The sequence below is a fragment of the Cyanistes caeruleus genome, chromosome Z, assembly GCF_971803275.1.
Source record: "Cyanistes caeruleus chromosome Z, bCyaCae1.hap1.1, whole genome shotgun sequence".
In the NCBI taxonomy this organism is placed as follows: Eukaryota; Metazoa; Chordata; class Aves; order Passeriformes; family Paridae; genus Cyanistes; species Cyanistes caeruleus.
Genome location: NC_141732.1, coordinates 14762985 through 14782535, shown reverse-complemented (window position 1 = coordinate 14782535; position 19551 = coordinate 14762985). Strand labels below are relative to the sequence as shown.

General features: G+C 45.0%; 2 protein-coding genes across 5 annotated transcripts; both read right to left on the bottom strand.

Annotated features, from left to right (window-relative positions):
* Positions 1-1333: 1333 nt before the first annotated feature.
* On the bottom strand, positions 1334-9294 carry LOC111945204 (RNA polymerase II elongation factor ELL2-like). Of its 3 annotated transcripts, none has more exons than XR_015280651.1 (6): positions 8792-9294; positions 7845-8098; positions 6211-6335; positions 5173-5263; positions 2993-3307; positions 1334-1639 (listed from the first exon to the last, which is right to left on the bottom strand). XR_015280651.1 is itself a non-coding variant. In XM_086868331.1 (6 exons), exons 1-5 carry the CDS (start codon positions 9021-9023, stop codon positions 3242-3244), a joined length of 768 nt encoding a protein of 255 aa, XP_086724457.1. In that variant the 5' UTR covers positions 9024-9294; the 3' UTR covers positions 1334-1639; positions 3217-3241. The 3 variants fall into 3 exon arrangements, 2 of the variants coding, with proteins under 2 accessions (XP_086724457.1, XP_086724456.1); XM_086868331.1 differs by having other exon boundaries at positions 3217-3307; XM_086868330.1 differs by lacking the exon at positions 2993-3307.
* Positions 9295-11167: 1873 nt separating this feature from the next.
* Positions 11168-19025, bottom strand: LOC147648138 (uncharacterized). Of its 2 annotated transcripts, XM_086868778.1 has the most exons (5): positions 18910-19025; positions 18061-18245; positions 14148-14214; positions 12250-12354; positions 11168-11508 (listed from the first exon to the last, which is right to left on the bottom strand). In XM_086868778.1, exons 2-5 carry the CDS (start codon positions 18235-18237, stop codon positions 11222-11224), a joined length of 636 nt encoding a protein of 211 aa, XP_086724904.1. In that variant the 5' UTR covers positions 18238-18245; positions 18910-19025; the 3' UTR covers positions 11168-11221. The 2 variants fall into 2 exon arrangements, with proteins under 2 accessions (XP_086724904.1, XP_086724905.1); XM_086868779.1 differs by lacking the exons at positions 18061-18245; positions 18910-19025 and adding an exon at positions 17694-17753.
* Positions 19026-19551: the final 526 nt, after the last annotated feature.

The window sequence follows — 19551 nt, the reverse complement described above, 5'->3', positions numbered from 1 at the left end:
CAGAGTGTTTTGGCTGCCCCCACTCCTCCTTTGGTTCTGCCTGAAAATGCCACTGCTCTTTCTGTCTCAACTGGAAGTACCACAGCTGGAGAAAACCTGGTCCGTGGGCCACAGTGGGCCATATTCCAAAGGCAGTGTGGTCTGGAGTGGATGACTGAAGAAGAGCCTTCCCCACTTTCAAAGAACACCAAAGAAGACATAAATGTAGCTTTGCACCTTTAAGAGACTACTGACAGCTCAGAAGGAAATGTTGAGCTTTCTCACCGGGTCGAACGGAGGGGAATCTTCCAAATGTGTTGAGGTTTCAGAAACTTTATTTATTTGCAATCCTACCCTACATTCCTACTCTACAATCCTACTCTAAGCTGGTTGTGGAGTAAATGGTCCTGTTGTGATTATCACGGTCTTGTCTTCTCCTTTCTCTTCTTCACTGAAATGGTGAGTGGCACCAGGATGGAAGCAGGCTTAGATGATGTTACAGGTGTTCGATCACAATATGTCACAAGATCTCCTTAGGTACAGGGTTTCAACATTGTTGGCATGGAGACAATTGAGGAATTTAAAATTGTATATTGCAAAATATTCTCCAAGGAAGAAAGGGGCATTCAAAGCCCCTTTGAATGTTCCCAAATATTGTTCTCCCTCAGTCAATTTCATATCCTTCCCCAAAAGAAGGTTATGCCATTGCTGGCCACAACCTCTACCCTGTCAGCTGAATAAATAAACAGCATGACTAGACTTCAAAGTCCCCATAGGTCTGTGCAGGAGTCAACATCTGTGTGTCTCTAGAAAGATTGGTTGTGACCGGTCATTTTAGAGCAAACTACAAAACTGGCAGGGAATAGGGACATTTTAACCCAATTTCTCTTTAAAACCTGTTGAAGTACCTTGCTTCCAACACTCCTCTATGTGTTTTACAAAACATTTGCAAAAGATCTGCGTATTCCTTGTCTCATTGATAAAGTGAAGCCATGATCTTCAAGCCGTCCTGGGAGCTGCTTCAGCCGACAGCTTACAGCAGCCCATATGCATTCCTCTGTAAGCCCCCAAAACAAGGTGATTGGGGGATGGGGTTGTCCAAACTTCTACGCCTTCCACCACTTAAGGCAAAGAGCTTCAATTAACAAGATGGGTCAGAAAACAAGCTTATTCTCATCATTAAGGGTTTCCGTTTTTACATTGCTTCTTAAAATGTGGACAGCTTCATAGTAGAGGTACTGGGCTTCCACCCTCTATGGATCAAATCATTTCAGTGGCCAAAGCCAAGTCTTGAAGGAAATAATTGACCAGAAGAAAGCCACTCCAAATATGATAGAAGCGACAATAAGAGGAGTTAACAATAACACAGCTTCTTTATTGTTGAAGTGCAGTACTAAATTCTATAATCTTAGACAAACTAAGCTTAGGTTCTAATCATAACTAATCATCTCCTCAGTGCTAACTTGAATAATCCTAAAACAACTAATCTTCTTTTTGAAATAAAAAAGCCGGAGTTCATAGATTCCCGTGCTCAAGCAGACAACTGCTGCCAGGACTCCACTTGCTGCTTGCAAAATTCAGATCCTCATCGCTGAATGTGGGACAGCTTCTTGTGGAGATACTGGCACCCGGTCTTCATCTCAGAGTATCTGGGGCTACCCTATGAAGGAGAAATCCAAAGAAAATTAGGGACTTGTAAACATTTCTGCAGAGTTTAGAATTTCATGTCCTTTGTTTTAAAATAGCCTTGAGGCAGACTCAGAAGTTTTCAAGCCTGGCAGGTCTGATTTTACTCATGACAAACAGTAAAAATACACTCAGTTGGACTCCAGAGATTTCTTTCTCTGTGAGCCACCACCGTTCTTCTACAATTGTAGCATTTGTAATACAGACCTAAAAACAAACTCCAGACATGTGTGAAACCGTAACAACAAAAAGCCCAAGCCACATCAGCCCCTAAGGAGGGGAAAAATCATTAATGTTTGAAGCCACTGATGGGAGTAAAACCTTCTTCATTCCCTTCTCCCTCAAATCAATGTGAGTGCAGTTTATCAAGCTCATGACACAAATCCAAGATGAAGTGGCAACGAGAATAATAGATAACACTTCTCAACACTGCCACATCAGTGCTTCTGCTCTTCTAGGCCTGGTTCTTTTTGGATGACAAAATCTCCTTCCACATGGGAACAAATCCTTCAAAGCACCCTGAGATTAGTATTTACAAGCAGTAAATTTTTAACAACTTGAATTTCAGTGCCAAGAGAGACAATCACTTGTGCCAATGATGCATCCCAGGCCAGATGCACTTGACCGGTGTGCTGCATGGTTTTGAAAAGAAAACTGCAGATGCCTTTCAACATTTTGGGAGGTCCCAGAGAAACAATAGTCTGGATTACTGGCCTTTGCCCAGTGACATCCCTGACATCCCCTAGCAAGAGCCCCACCACAGGCCTCCCTCAACTGCTCCCCTGCAGGGCCCAATTTGCCCTCAACCTTCCCATGGAGCATCCCCGGCTGTATCCAGTATGAGCCAGGGCCCTGCCGTGCCTGCTCCGAAGGCCGCAGCCGCTGCCCCAGAGGCCAAGGCTGCAGGAGGCCTGACTGCCCTTGCCAACATCACAGCGCTGAGAGAAGATGAGAGCAATTATTTCCAGTGCTTCATACCACACACACACACACACTTCCCCCTCCCCTCATGCACTGCAAATACCATGAGGGGATGCAGCACCACTGCTGCAGCTGACCCTGGGCAACTGCACTGCCGGAAGGAAGGGCCTTTCCAGGCCTAACGTGTCTTGGTGCTCATCTCAGCATTTCCTCCTCACCCTGTCCCACCCCTCTCCTCTTTCTTTCTAGCTCCCTAGCTCACATTTACTGTTAAATAATGTCTGTACTATTGACTCTGGAATATGGTCTTTCTTGCACCTTCATTCAGGCAGGGACTTCTCTTAATAATAAAATCTTTACACCACTGTTATCCACAGTTAAGCTGGGAAAAGCAGCACATTAATACCTTCATTGAAATGCAAAGGACACTACTGCTTCAGTCTCCCCAGTTCTCTTCACGTCTTTTTGGACTTTGTAGTCTTCTGTGCACAAGTGTTGGGATTCTGGAACCCCAATATTTGTCTCTGTCTTAAATCTTATAAATGCAGGGGGAAATGGAGCCAACATTTGGAGACAGCTAGGAGGTGGAGTGGGGCGTCAAAGCCAGCAGCCAGGAAGAAAAGTGCCCACCAGCTCCTGGCTGGATGTAACTGGGCTACTGGTCAATCCTCTGCTTCTTGCTCGTCACAGGACAGGTGAAGCCAGAAGGCCGAGGCTGTTTCTGCAGCAATACAAAAGAATTCATTGATCTATGATCAGGATCAGGTTTTGCTCCAATTCTAAAAAAGCAGCATTCGTGAACTGGTAGTGGTTGAAAACACACCTTTCTTAACTAAAAAGAGCTGTCAAATACCGAAGACGTGCAGGTAAATGCCTGCTCTATTGCATTCCTAGTTTCTCATCTTAGGACTTACCAAGTCCCTCTCCAAGTCTACTGCTAAAAGGCTTGGCAAGGTATACGCTCCCTTCAGCACCTCCATCAAAGCCTCCCAAAAATGGGGAGGTTTTGTCTAGCTCCTAATTTCTGCTTGTACACACCAGCAGAAGACTCGGCTTTTGCTGTCACACACCCACATGGTTTACTGAAGAGGCACCTGGCTGTTTTATGGTTTTATGTGTTAAAGACAAGATTACTGCTTCACTACAACATCGCAGGAATACAGGGTGTGATGGTTGTGAATTCTCATCAGGATGAACAAAGACATCGGTCACTTGTCAAGAAATTCTTGTGCTTCTGGTGCAACTGCCTTCACTCCAACTTGCTTGTTAGCTTGTTGGCTAACAAGCCCTTAAATTTGAACAAGAAGGTTTCACAAGTGGTGACTAAGGAGTCCTTAGTTTTCCTCAGTGCCCTTCAATCATCTCTCAGCTCCTCCCTTCTCAAAGAAGGACCTTCTCAAAGGTGCTGGCTCACAAGACACAGCACACGGCCACAAGCTCCCCACTCCCACTGCAAACCTCAGGGCCAAGGATGGAGTGGAACAGGACAGCTGTGCTTTTCCCAGGCAGAATGCAGGTGGAGAGAAATTAAGGCAGAGAAGAGAGAGACAGAACAGAGAGTATTACATATCTGTACATCCTGCTTTGTTCCTGCCGTGTGTAGAGGGCAGTGTTGGAGTAAACAATGAGATGAAAGAAAGAGAGAGGGAAAAGAGAGTGAGAAGGCCCCATCTGCCCCACCCAGGCACAGCCTCTTCTGTGTGGTAGTTTGTTTTTTGACAGTTTTGACATGCATGCAGAGCCAGCCCTATGAGCCCTTCTCCAGGGAGTGAGTTGAGGGTGGGGACTGAGCTCGACTCCATCTGCAGAGCAGAAAGTTGGCTCAGGATGTTGGAAGATGATACAAAATTTAAAAGTTTTTGTATCTTTAGTCAGTCTTGTTAGCCTTTGCTCCAGGGTAATGGGATCTTAAGGTTCTTTTCAAAGGATTATTTCATCGTTCAAGGTGTGATGACATGAACATCTCAACCGACTGGGACTAGCACCTAAGATACACAAAAGATAACGACCATCAATGACCATTAACAACCATCAACTCTGAACATCAGCACTGATATGATCGGAGACACCCAGTCTGGAAAAGACTGATAAGAAATAAGAGTGAGGACCAAATGAGCTAAGAAACCCGTAACCAATAAGAAAACAAACACTAAGAACTCCCTAACTTGGAACCAATGAACACTGAACCCTGAATTTCAGTGGATTTTGACTGAATAAATATCTGAAAATTCTAGTAAAGGGTCATGTGCCATGGAATTATTTTCTCTGCACACCCAGGCTATATGAGGATGAAATTATTTCTCTTGCACATCCTGGCCAGAATAAAGTAATGACTTGATTCTCTAATGCTAAAAATGTTGTTGAGGGGTTTGTTTCTTCCCACAGCTTCGATGACAAAGACAGTGCTGCTCCATCCCTGCAGGAGCCTCTCCTCCTGACCACAACCTTCCAGTCACAGCAGTTGGAATGTCTGAGGCAAAACATGCTCAGGCTTGCTCCTGCACATTCACATCACAGGTTTTACACCACCAGCAAGTGTGCTAAAATATAACACACAGTACAGAATGTTAAAAATGCACTAAATACCTGAGCACGTCTTGTTGGAGCGCCTGTCTCAGAAGGTCCAGGAGATGTTGTGTGGATGGTGCTGGCGGCATTCTGGGATGGAGCTGTTTTTCTGTATGGGGAGGCCAACATTTCAGGTTGCAAGGACTAAATATCAATTGTCATAGTTCTTTCTGTCGGGATTTTGAGAGGGATGCGACCACAGGGAGATGTCTTAAAACATGATTTATTATTCTTCTACAGTCTCATGAAGTTGTGAGAGTGTCTTCATCATATTCACCTGATGTTCTTGGTCAACAGTCACAAGACCACAAGTTACAAGGTTTTTTAAAGGTTAATTAGCCAATAAACTTCTGCCACAAAAGAATGTTTCTACTTCTACACCAATAATTCATTATTTTGTTTTGTAAGTCTTTGCTGCAGTGTGGACTTTCTTAACCAATCATGTAATGACACACAAAACTACTTGTTATGTCTTAAACTTATTACCTTTATAACTACTCCTGTATCTTAACTTTAAAACCATAAAACTTTCGACTACCTAGCTTAATGTCTTTTCTGTCTAAACTACAAGCCCACATTCTTACTTATGGTTTTGAATCTGGAAGCATTCTCCAAGGTCTTCAATCAAACCCTGTGCTAATGTCTATGTCTGAGCTTGCATTTCCAAGATTTTGAGAACTTTCTGTGCTTGGAATTCCCACACTTTCCTTACAGATAAAACAGATGTTCAGTGTCAGAACTCAAGGAAACAGCATGAGGATGAGTTGAGGGAGCTTTAGGCTGGATATCAGGAAAATGTTCTTGCCCCAGAGGGTGCTTGAGCACTGGAACAGGCTCCCCAGGCCAGTGGTCACTGCACCAAGAACTCAAGAAACTTTTGGACAACACTCTTTGGGCATATGGTGTGATTCTTGTGGTGTCCTGTGCAGGGCCAGGATTTGGATTCCATGTCCCTAATGGGCCCCTGCTACCTCAGCATATTCTAAGAATCTAGGCTTAATTGCCCTGGGCTTTTTCTGAAAAGGCTCTTCTCCTTCCCCTAAAGACTGAACTTACCTAGAAAGAATTAACTTCAAATTCTTTCTATCGATTTTACTGTAGCCAGGCCAATCGATCTGAAGGGTCTGAAATAGATGTTCCTTCAGACTGAAGGAATTATCCTTTGGATTCAGGTTGGCTACCTACAGGCAGACATTTTAAAAAACACAGGCTCATTATGGCTGCTATATGCAAACTACAGAAATACAATTGGTCCTGAACAGCTGTTTGTCAGCACCCAACTTGAACTAAACAACGTCCTTTGGTACAGAGATCAATTATCCCTCTATCATGAGAGTGTTAAGCCATATTAAAATTGCACCAAACAGAAACAACCAAGTAACTGTATTCATATCAACCAAGTGTTCCTTTGAAATCAACACTTAGTGCTACAGTGTGTAAGGAGAGGTGGTCAGGTCCACAGTCCCTCTTCATGAGTCAGAGCCAGGATTTGTTCCAGCAAAATCCTGCCATGAGGAGGCCGTGCACATGCCTCGCTGTATTCCTTTGAAAATAAATGAGGTTCATATCTTCCTCAAAGCAAAAGCTACTCAAAAAGGTAAAACGAGGTAGTAAAACCTCTAGACCACTGACACCAAAAGTGCTGGCTTAGATTTCATCACCTGACACTGGTTCAGAGTTGCATAGAAAAGCCCATGGGGAAAGTCTCTACCAATTTGACCTGAATAGCTCATCCACACAGCACCACCATCTGTCACAACTTAGACTTTTCTCCTTGAAAACGTGATAAACGTTGATAATTTGGGTCTCTGTTGATGGCTGTTTTTCCACAGCTTAAAAAAAAAAAAGTAAAAGTAACAAAGATGCCCAGAATTGAGAATTCACTTTTTAGAAGCAGAACTGAGGTTATGTTGGAAGCAAAGCAAGTGTGTGGGTATCAGATCTCAGCAAGCTCCGGCTGCTCATTTTACATTTACACAGAATAAACCCCCACTTGCTCTGATGTCCAGAAAAGCCTGAGCTAGGCATTTCAGGGTGTAGTGCTGCTCACACAGTACCTTGAGGCAGTTCACACTTCCTACAGGAAATTGCCTGCAAGGAAATCATTAAACATTGCAATGGAAACGAGAATATGTTTTCACCCTTGCCCTTCTAAGGAGCTGATCTTCTAAATTTTGTAATCAACTTGAAATCTAAATGGACTACTTCAGATGGGATGGCAGAACATGGCTCTCATGAAATTGTGAATTTGTGTCTTCAGGGTGATAAAACCCTGCCACTGCTCTGGGAAAACACAGCAACAAAATTCACAGGTTCGTGGAAGGAGTTCTTCAAAGTCAGTGTGGGATCAGCTGAAACTGTATCCATGTTGAATCCGACTCCCTTGACTAGGTTCCAAAACACTTTTTTCATAGCTAAAGAGGAACTGTTCCTTCTTGATATATTAATGCTTGCATAATTAAGCAACCAGCTATGTGGATGGGGAGTATTTAAAAAGGAAGGAAGGAGCTATTGCATCTTTCAATGGGTGTGCATCTTACGAATGGCTGTGATAAAATAAGTACCAGTGGAACTTAACTCAAAGGAGTATTGGAAAAGTCTCTAATTTAAACGGGTGAAGAGGTTAGGAAAATGATGAACAGCAGAACAGCATGATGGAAGAACTGCTGGCACAAGCTCCATGCTCTCACCTGCTGAAGGATCTTTCCAAGGGAATCCTTGTCCTTTTGCCTGACTCCATCCCTCTGCAGGCGAGCAAGTAACTCTGGCTCCTTATAAGTCCTCAGAGCAAGTAAATGGATCACCCTGTCCCTGTAGGGTCGGCCGTAAACAGCAGCGCAACCACTCCAGTCAATGTCTGCAAGTCTCACAGGCATCATCCTCCTCTTCTCAGGCACAGGACCTGAAGTGTTTTGCTGGGCTTCTCTGACCTCTGCTTTTTCTCCTAAAGGGATGGAAAAGCAGAAACAAATAGTTCAAATTGGAGGTTTGGAGAAGGCAAGGAAGTTGATTCAAAAGGATGTACCAAGACTGTTGAACCTCTATTTGTCTGGCATGTACAGATCTCTAAGAATCCAGATGGTAAAGCATTAGAAAGAAACGGTCCTTAGAAGCTGGTACAGGACTGATACTGGAGAGGAGGTTTTTATATACATTCCTTGTATGCATGGTACTTTTATATGATTTCCCCAGTTTGTAAGCTCAAGCACTGAGCTATGTCAAGAATGACATGGACAGAGGCATTAAGCCACCCTCGGCAAGCTTGCCAACACCAGAGGCATGGGATGCCATCCAGAAGGATTCTGGAAGCTCGGGAACTGGGGCCCTGGGACCTCATCACATGCAACAAGGCCAAGTGCAAAGTGCTGCATCTTTGGGGTTGGGACATGCCCTGACACCAAGACAGGCTTGGGGATGAGGGTAAAAGCATACAGATATCCAGTAAAAAAATGAAACGGAAACATATCTCAAAGTTATCAACTGGTTTAATACCCTTTGGTTTAATACTTGGACTGGGGGACTCCTTTTCTGCCTGGGTCCTGCGCTCTGCTCGTCTCTTTGGCTTCGCTAATGGCAACCATTTTATTGAAATATGAAGGATGGGATTTTTTCACCTTATCTAATTCTGTTTTCTCACCTTTGAACTTGGGAGTCTTCCCCTGCACCCTGGCAGGCACTGGGATTCCAGAAGGAGTCTGAATTTTATCTTTTTGCTCCTGAGGGGTGGAGGTGAAAATGGAGCTGACACTTGGAGACATGTTGAAAGTGGAACAGGATGTGGAAGGCAGGTCCAAGGAAGAAGGAGAGTGGCCACCAGCTGCTGGCTGGACATCACTGGGCTGCTGGTCAAGCCTCTGCTTCTTGCTCATCACGGGACTGATAAAGTCAGAAGCCAGAGGCCGTTTCTGCAGAGATGATCACAATTAGTTCTGCTCCCATTCTGAAAAAGCACCATTTCCAAGCTGGCAATTGTTGAAAACACACCTTTCTTACCTAAAATGGCCTGTCAAACAAGGAGGTGCTGCAGATAAACAAGTTCTCTATTTGATTCCTACTTTCTCACCTTACTAATCCGCAAGTCCCTCTCCCGGTCTGCAGACAAAAGGCTTTGGGAGAAAGACACTCCCTTCAGCACCTCTATCAAAGGCTCCCCCAAAATGGGGAGCTCAGGTTAGTTTTAGCTCCCTGTTTCTGCTTAGACACACCAGGAAAACACTCAGCTCTTGCTGTCACACACCCACACCATTCACTAAAGCAGCCCCAAGAAGTCGCCAGTGCGCTGCTGACCACAGCGTGTCCAATGCAGAAATGTTAACTACAGAGAGTAGCCCCAGTCTGGCTGCAGGTGTCATTCCTGCTGTTCTCCAGAGGAAGCCCTCCATCACAGCCTCTTCTCCACCGAGCTCACACTGCTCCCATCCAGGTACATCAGCAGCTCTGAGCAGGAGTGCCAGACATGGCTCTGTGCCAGCCTGCTGACAGAAATCCTGTGGGCACAGGGATGGCTCAGAAAAGGATGCTGGTGCCCGCAGCATTTCCTGCTCTGGCTGGAACAGAGCTAGGGAAAAGCAGAGCTGTGTCCTCCCTCCGGTATTTAAAGAGAATTCTTTAAGGTATATAAAGTACACCTTTTATGTAGTGTTTTCTGAGCTTCTTTCAAAAGATTTGCCTTGCCCTCTTGTATTGGTAAGAAAACAGGCCATCTCTTGATCTTAAGCCTGAAAAGTCAGAGGTATTCTCTGATGATTCAGAGTTCCCTCCTCACACATGGGATAGCCTGAATCAAAATGGGGGCCTAAATGCTGCCTAGGGCAGAAAAACAGGATACCTACAAATGCATCACTACTGTAATTTGTCCTTACTCTAGACTTCCCTAAGATTTCTATTCAAGCAGTAGCACTGGGATGTCCGTGCATTGCGGCACTCGGCCAACACCAGGTAACCGTAGACTTAAGGCCTGCTAGTCAAGGTGAGGAGAAATGGATCGTGGGAGTTATGATATTGATGTTGTAGTTCCATATTAAGCAATGTTTCTAATTCTTGTTTCTGATTGGTCATTATTGTTTTAGATAAAAGGTTATGTTCGGAGTTCCTGTTGATTCTTGTATTATATATATAGTTATGTTTCCCCCATTTTGGAGTTCCTTTTGAGTAGACCCCATACCACATGTGCCTTCAACCGTTGTTATTTTAGCCATTAAAATTCTTTTGTTTTCAGGCAACCCAGTTGACCCGTTCTTCTACTTACCACACTACTCCCGGCTGGCCCGGTCCTGAGGTCACAGAAACCGAACGGCAGCAGTGCATGTTTTAGGAACTAGAGCTGCCAGATTTTCAAGAACCCTGCCCAGACACAGCCAGGTACCAAAGACATGTATGTACACATACCGTCCTTAGCTTCTATGCCTTCTAACTTCCTATGCCCCATCAGAAACAAGACATGGGTGCAAGCTTGCTGCAGGCTTTAACGTTTTAACGCTTTAACGTTTAATGAAACACCAGTGGAACTAAAAGGAGAACTGGAAAAGTTCCTGAATAATAATAATAGGTGCCAAAGAAGATGAAGAGTCAATCCATAGGACAGGAAAGAAACCCTGGTGCTCAAAGTTGGGCCACCACCTCTATCATGTAGGATTTGCTGGGAGCACCCTTCCCAGGAAGGCATTTCCCACAGATCTCAGCAGAAGCCAAGTACCATTGAGAGGCCACCAACTCCATTCTAATGAAATACTGCATAGGACAGATGAGGTTACCAAATTGGTCTCCTCAGATATTTGTCCCAAGGTATTTTAAGGGCAACAACAAACTATTTCACCCAGTTGAGAGTTTCACCCTGTGAAGTTACTCCATGAAGCAGTTCAACAATGCAAGGAAAAGCGAGAGGATGAAATAAGGCGTAAGAAGCAACAGCATTACAGAGTTTATTATTGCTAGCTATTCTAGCAAAACAACACCCAAAATGCCCCAAAAGTTTAGAAGGTGTCTTTTCTTTCCTCACGCGGGCTTGCAGGTGGGGAGAAACTGGGTAAAGTTTCTAATTGAAACCCTAAAATAAGACAGCTAAGACTCAGCATTCCCAGCACCAACTCCATGATCTCACCTCCTGAAGGATCTTTTCAAGGGATCCTTTGTCCTTTCCCACAACTCCCTCTCTCTGTAAGTGGGCAAGTAGCTCTGGCTTTTTGTAACTCTTCAAAGCCAGCAAAGGAATCACTCTGTCTCTGATGGGTCGTTGAGAAACAGTACTGAAAAGTCTCCCAAAGAACTTTGCAGGGTTCGTGGGCATTGTTCTCTTCCTCTCAGGCACAAAATCTGGAGTGCTGTGTGGGGCTCTCCTGAGCTCTGGTATTTTAACTGGAGTAAAAGAAAAACAGAAAAAGAATTGTGAAATGAGGGCTTGGGAGAAGGCAAGGAAAGGATGTACCAAGGCTGTTGAACCTCTATTTGTTCAGCATGTACAGATGAATCAAGATGATTACAAGAATCCAGATAATAAAAGCATGAAAAAGAAACGGTCCTTAAAAGCTGGTAAAGGAAGGATACTGAAGGGCGGGTTCTTATGAAAAATTCTTTATGTGCATAGTGTTTTTATATGATTTCCCCAGTTTGTAAGCTCAAGCACTGAGCTATGTCAAGAATGACATGGACAGAGGCATTAAGCGCACCCTCGGCAAGCTTGCCAACACCACAGGCATGGGATGCCATCCAGAGCGACCAGGACAAGCTTGGGAACTGGGGTGGCCCTGGGACCTCATCACATGCAACAAGGCCAAGTGAAAAGTGCCACATCTTTGGGGCTGGGACATGCCCTGGCACCAGGGCAGGCTCGGGGATGAAGGTGGGGAGGATTTGGGGGTGCTGGTGGATGACACGCTGGGCATGAGCTGGCAGTGTGTGCTGGCAGCCCAGAAAGGCAACTGTGTCCTGGGCTGCAGCAGGCAAAGTGTGGCCAGCAGGTTGAGGGAGGGGATATGACACAGCAGGCACTGTTTTGAAACCAGGAACTCGTGCTTGGTAGCTGATGGAGACTTCATGAGTATTGGTAATTGGAAATCCCGGAGCTTTGTCTCTTCCATCAGACACACAGACACTGACCTTTCTTTACACGTTCCTTCAATCTTTCAATGTAGGTCAAATTTTTAATGCCTTTCTCCTCTTCCTGTTCCTTGGACCAGGCCTCTCTAATATTCGCCTGCAAACCTAACCACACAAACATCACAGTTAAATTATTTACAACCCTGTAAACTTGCCTGTTGTTGAGTGAAGGCACTACTAATGTTTTGAGAAGTTCAGTCCAACGTAGATACAGAAACTTCCCACAGCATTCAAGCAAAACACCTCCTAAAACCATAGCCCCGAATGACTTCTAAAAAAAATTACCTGAAACCATAGCCAAGCATTAGGTAAGAGTTCTTCACCCAGAGGGTGCTCAGGTACTAGGACAGGCTCCCCACAAGACTGTTCATGGCACCAAGTCCACCAGAGCTCAGGAAGCATTTGGACAAGGTCCACAGGCACATGGTGGGATACTTGGGGACAGAGCTGGACTTGAATATCCATGTGGATCCCTTCCAACTCAGCATATTCTCTGATTCTGTGACAAATCCCAGTCCCTAACTGATACTGCATGGAGCATGCTGCAAAGGCACCCAGCAACCAGACCTGTCTCACGTGAGTTTCTCGGTGCCAGCCCAAATCAAAAGCGGCCCCAAGTTCCACAACTGTCTCACTACTGCCAAATATTAATATTAGTAGCTAAATATTAAATATTCCCTTAGGATCTATGGAAACCACCACCAAGAATCACACAAACCATCATTCTCATGTGAAACAGAATGTCGCCAATGAGAAATTCTGAAGTTTAATTTTTGTCTCTCCAAAAAGCTGTGATGATGCTGCCGTAAAATGCTCTACCCTAAGCTAAGGCAGGGCAAGAGCCACCCTTTCAGTGGCAGGGATGTCCCTGCAGGCAGGTGACTGCAGCCAACGCCAGGTGAGAGCTCATTTTTCTCAGGACACCTGGCTCAGCTCACTGCTGCAGGCAGCACCACTGCGTGCCTGGAATGGCAATGTCCACCTTGTGTCTGCCTGGAGCCAGGCTCCTTGGGGAAACAGCACTCACAACAGATTAAGAACAAATGACACCACCTAAGCACGTTGTGATTTGTGGGAAATTACAAAACTCATGGGGAAGACGACATCATTACTTTCCTTTCACTTGCCTTGAAAAGAACCCAAAACAGTCTTGTGGCAACAGACACTTAATAATGACCAAGACAAAAAATTAAATCAAGCAAAGTTTTGCATATTGGCCTGATGAAATTCTCTATGCAACTTCCTCAAAGTCATTTTCTTTCAATTCCCAGTCAAGGTGGATGGTTTAGCACAGTGCCTAGGTACTCCAAAACCAAAACATTAGCTACCGAGGCAGTGAATTTAAGTGCGTGCAGTGGTCCAAACCTTGACTTCAATGCTCAAAATTCCAACCAGTCAAGCAGTGTCGCCCTGAAAACTAAAGCCTTCTGATAATGTTTTCATAGTTCCAGTTACTTTCCCATGAAAGTTCTATAAACATAAGTTGTTTATCACATTCCTTCTAAGAAACGTCTTTTGATGGATGTTTCACATGGCCAGTGTGCTTGGGAAGGTAGTAACTTAATTATCCAATCCCTGGTCATTGTCGAGAATCTATAAATGCTAGAGTCAGAAAATAAAGGTTAGTTCTTTCCTGTTCTAACACTGAAAAGTGTTTGTGTCAATCATTTCTGTGTCCTTTAGCGACAAAGCAGTATGGGAAGAAGGGAGAACTGGCAGGCTTTCTCAGGGGAAAAATGGCTGAATGCAGTGACAAGAGATTGCAAGGCTGACCTGAGGACAAACCACCTACAGCTGAGATCTCTGAACACACCCCAGTCCCACAAATATGCTGCAGAAATGAATTACCAAGTTTCAAATCTTACAGACATTAAGCAAAATATGAAAAGCAACCATACCTCCAAGTGGGTTATACAATTTGACAACCTGTGCACTTCCACTGTGTGACGCCTCGCTGGCATTTGGCTAAAAGGAAAAAGAAATTTTTTGTGAAAACTTTAGCCTACACTCCATTACTGCTGATTAACCAGGCCCTTAATTTTAAACAGGAGCTGTATTTGAAAAGGTTTGCTCTCACATCACTACAAAGGGCTGCTTTGACACAATTCTCCCTCTGAAAGCAGCCAGCTACAACACTGCCCTGAGAGAGCGACCGTCACTTAGTCTCAAATGCAGACAAGCGTTCCAGTAGTAAGCCATCCTTTCCCAATTGCTGGAATTTACAGCCACAGGCTTCCCTTGAAATCAAGTGCCTGAGTGCAATTGAACTGGCCAGCTAGCAAACCTGGCAAGAGTGGTTCACAAAAAGATCGCAGAGTTGGGGCAGAACCTGACACTGGGATTTATTTGGTACTAATGAAGAGCATCCTGGAGTCAGCTCCAAGAACAACTTCAACTGCAAAATATGAATTTTGGTTGGTAACAGTCATCAAAACCTTTCCCTTTTCCTCAGCGCCCCATGCAATTATTTGTATGATGGGAAATGGAAACAGTTTATCCTAGGTTAGTCAGATGTAGCAATATTTGGTAACTCATCACTTGGTACAGAATGTGCTTGTGGTGGTTTTAGAGCATTAGCTAAAAAAATCACTAGAAAACTCACTCATTTCTTGCTGTGAGATATGGATTAGAAGAAGAGCAAAACAGGCTTAAAACTTAAAAGGAATAAAGAAAGTTTATTAACAAAACTACAAGAGTAAGAAACCAGAATAAAGCCTCCAGAAACCCTTTCGTTCTCCACTACTCAACCGTTCTCCTTGTTCACATGACAACATAAAGACAAAAAAAGAAACCAAAAACCTGGTGGTTAAAACAGTCCCAACTTTGCTATAGTCTTTTCATCAGTCTTTGTAGAGAAAAAGAAGTTCTCTTCTGCCTAATTATGGAGTTTTTCACAAGAAAACCATTTTCTCATGGCTTTCTATTTCTCTGATGCCAGCTGCCCAGAAACCCTGCCATCACTCCTTTCCTCCCATTTCACACCACTCTGAGGTGTGCTCTTGGGTCATGATTCAAGGGGTGTCATTTTAAGGATGAGTTCTTCAAAGGCAAAAGCGCTCTTCATCTGTCTCTGTGATCATCTCTGGAAACAGAAGTTTTCTCTTTGCCTCTTAAGGGCCGCAAATCTTCAACAGCTATCACTTCTCTTTCTCTGTTCCAGCATCTCATAGGATACACAAATACAAATCACACTTCACCATTTGCTCAGATCTACACTTTGAAATACTCCATTCCCCCCAAAATACTCTATCATGAATTAAAGGAGGTTTGTTTTCAGAACACTATTGACCATCTCCATAGTTTTAGCAAAAGAGTATTTCAGCTTATTAAAGCATCTCCTTATTTCTCTCCCCCCTATGAAGCTTAATTCTTTTCTTCACTGTCTTTGATAGTTTATGTTGTGTCTTTACATGTTGATCACTCTCTCTCTTCCCCTCTCTCTGGCAAAAAAAGGATTAATCTGCAAGCCTCATCTGGGTAGTGAAAGGGTTAAAGTCTTGCCCAGGCCTTGGGGATGGTCCCGGCATCTCTGCCAGAGCAGCGGCTGGAGCTGTCTGCGATGGAAGATTTTTCATGGCTGCTCTGGAGAGTGTGGCCACTATCTCATCATGCTGCAAGTCAGTGGCTCTCTCTCTCCCTACTCGGCAGTCTCTGGTGAAGCCCAGCAGCAGCAGAAACTGCAGCCGAGCCAGGGACCCGGCCTGGCCCAGCAGGCCCGCTGTACAAGGCCCAGCGAGCCCTCCGGGAAGGGGCTCTTGACACTTCACAGTCTCCATCCTCCCCGGGACCCGCAGAGCTCCGGCCAGCCCTGCTTCCCGCCCACCACAGCCTTGTCCGGCCTGGGGTTGGGGGGGCAGGCTGAACCGGAGCCTTGTTACCTCTTCAAAAGCCAGAAACCAAAGAGAGCAAGAAATTCCCGGGCTTAGGTCTTAAGGTGGTGTTCACAGGTTGATCTCACTTTTCAACGGCCAAAACTACTGTCAATTCTCAGAAATGGCCAGTTACTGGCCAGGAGAAAAACTCCCATCAGCCTCCAGCAGTTTTAACTTCCTTAGGCGTTTCTCTCGGTTTTTTAAATGCCAATCCATCACGGTGCTGCCTTCCATTGAAGCCTAAAAATCACTAAAATATCTATCGGCATAATAATATTTTTTAACAAAAACAATCTACTGCCATCCAACTGCTTCATTCTGAAAGCAAAATTGACTGGCAGTGAAGCTAAAAAGCTGTTCACCTGAAATTTGCCTGAACTTTTCATGAAATAGGAGTATCGCTTGCAAAGGTCTGTGAAAGCAATATTCAGGAGTCTTTTAGAAATCCTTCTATATTTTGCTTGTGAGGCTGTTCCTTCTTCATCCAAGTTGCTGTCATTTGCACAAAGTGCTGCCTCAACACAATTCCATTAATATTTCTGTTTCAATCATCAGTACTGGCAGAGCTTAGGACAGGGACTGGGCATGAAGGGGAACAGGGAGTCACCTGAACTTCACATCCTCTTACATCAGCTTAACAAAGGAGTATGCTCTAAGATATTTAGCAGAACCCCCAAGACAAGGAACAAACTAAGAAAGCCAAAGCAGCAACTGTGCTGAATCAGCTCTGGTGGGGCAAAAGGGAATTCCAGCAGGGCAGACCATGGCCACCCACTCAAGAAACCTCTCACTAAGAAGAGAGAGACAGAACATGCAGACTAATTAGCATGAGGAGTGACAGGATCGTTATGTGCATTTTAGAGAAGCATGGAAACCAATCATGTAAGGTACCAAAACATAAGCTTGGATTACTTATGCAGCTTTTCATTGCTTGTTTAGCCCACATTTTTTTCCTGACTAATTATTTTAATTAACTTTGTAAGTAATTGTTCAATTATAAGCAGTATATTAATCATAAGCACTGTATCAGTCTTAAGCATTGCAATTTTCTGCTTTAGAGAGTAGGTAGCTAAGAGTCTTTTGGCAGTCTGTTGTCAGAGCTGGATTCTTACATCACCAAAAAATTTTTCCTAAACTAACCCTCATAACCTTCACTGAACAAAACCTGAGGCGTAAAAGGCTGGACACCTGGAATGTACACTTCATAGTCCTCCAAGAACATGTTGGAGTAAACAGAAGACAAACACTAATAAAGACATTTCAGCTTCAAAGCTCAAAACAACTTGTCTGGGAAAAAGATAGTAGACAGAATGAAAAATATGGACTAATTAAAATAAGAAAGGAGACATCAATGTCCAATACAAGATAGAAGACTAATTAATGAGGAGAACGATATAAAACCAATGAACAGCAATTTCTTTGTTTGCTAAAAATGTATCAGTAAGTGGAAAAGCTTTGAAAGTGGCATGCATGTGGCTGAAGTTCTTCACTATGCAACAGAGCCGGGAATAAAGTAATGCCTACTCCTAATACTAAAAAAATTACTGTTCAAGGGCTTCAGTTATTCCTTACATTTTCAATGGCGCTGGTAAAAACACGGAACAATGAGAAGTCCATGCATTTTGACCAAAAGCCAAGCCCAGAGCACAAATTTCCTGAGTGTCACAGCATGGGGAACGTCCAACTTCCACTGGTGCCTCTTCCGTGTCATCTCTGAGAGCCACTTCCATCAGACAACCTTTGACTTCCACTGGCACCTCCTGGGTGTCATCCCTGTGAGTCGCCTCCACCGGGGCAGCTGCCTCCAAGGGGTCCCTGGAGCACCAGAGGGGCCCCAGCCCTGCACGGCAGGACCCGCAGGGCCAGCAGCACCTGACACCAAAACCATGGCTAAGGCCCACACGGTGTCAACCCACAGAGCCCAACAGCCACCCCTCACCTGCTGGTCCTGGGACCTCTGGGTCACCCTGAGGGGCATTGCAGTGGTGCTGGGGGCCCTGCGGGACGCAGTGTGGATTGGAGCCCTGCGGAACATGGTGGATCGTGCCCAGGCTCGCAGCTCGGCTATCCGGCTCTGCCTTGGCTGCTCCCGCTCCCACACAGCCACTGCTTCCATTGCAAAATCTAGAGAATGTAAAATTGTTGTTAGGAAAAGGTGTTCTTTGCTGTTTGCCCTTTGTGGCTTTCAAGGCTCATCAATGAGAAAGGAGATTATTTCCATGGAACAGAAAGTAGCCAGCAAGCTCTACGTGATGGCCAGGTGTCGGAAAGAAAAATTACTTCTTGACTGAGTTGCCTTTTTAAGGTGTAGGGCTTGACAGGCTTCAGTGACCTCTGACCTAGGGGAGGTTAGCAAGGCTTGGAAAGAAGGATGTACCACAGATGGTGGACAGAAAGAATACAGAATTTATGGGCACAAGGACATTTGGCAGAACCCCCAAGACAAGGAACAAACTAAGAAAGCCAAAGCAGCAACTGTGCTGAATCAGCTCTGGCGGGGCAAAAGGGAATTGCAGCAGGGCAGACCACAGCCACCCACTCAAGAAACCTCTCACTAAGAAGAGAGAGACAGAACATGCAGACTAATTAGCATGAGAAGTGACAGGATCATTATCTAACAGTAGAGAGAATACTCATTTTGAGGAGAACTAAGTAACTTGCAGTCAATGAACACTAATTCCTTTATCTGATAAAATGTATAAATACTAAAATGTTCTGATTCTTGTGGTGCTGGCTTTGTCAATTTACCACTGCGCCCCCCTTTCTGAACAGAACTGTAAAGAATTACCTCCACTCAGTGCGTGGATTGGCCTCTTGAACAACTTGTGCTAGAACCAGCCAATCTGGGGCAACACTCCCTAGCACTCTGACACCTCCGCTCTCGCTGCAGCCGCGGAAGGGTCTGAGCGGGCCTGCTGTGTGCTGGTGACAACGGCCACGTGTCCTTGGAAACGGGGAGTTCCATGCTCCAGGCTGGGCGGGATGTCACTGAGGAGTGGGACGTGACACGCTTGGGGCAGAGGGAATTTTAAATGGGCAAATGTGGGGAATGCCCTGCCCTGTCCCATGACTGACTCAGCTCATTTCCAAGTGCAGAAAGGGGCTCTCCAGCCATCCCAGTTGCTGCAGCTGTGCAACCCAGGGCTAACAGTATTTCTGCACAAAAGTACTGTACTTGGCTGTCTCTGAGGTGAAGGAGCAGCTTAACACCTCTAACCAAGGCAGCAAGGGGCAGCCCTCCCAGCACTGGTCAGTCCTGCCGTGGGCCGGTCAGTCTGTGAGGCTTCGAGCACACGGTCACTCAAATATCACCTCTTTGGCAAAACCCCGCAGACCTTTCCTCATTCCAGCCTCCTAAAAGGAAGCAAGCCAGCAGCATGCCCAGGCCCCCATGTGCTCTGCAGGAGGAGCTGACACTGGAAGCGCCAGC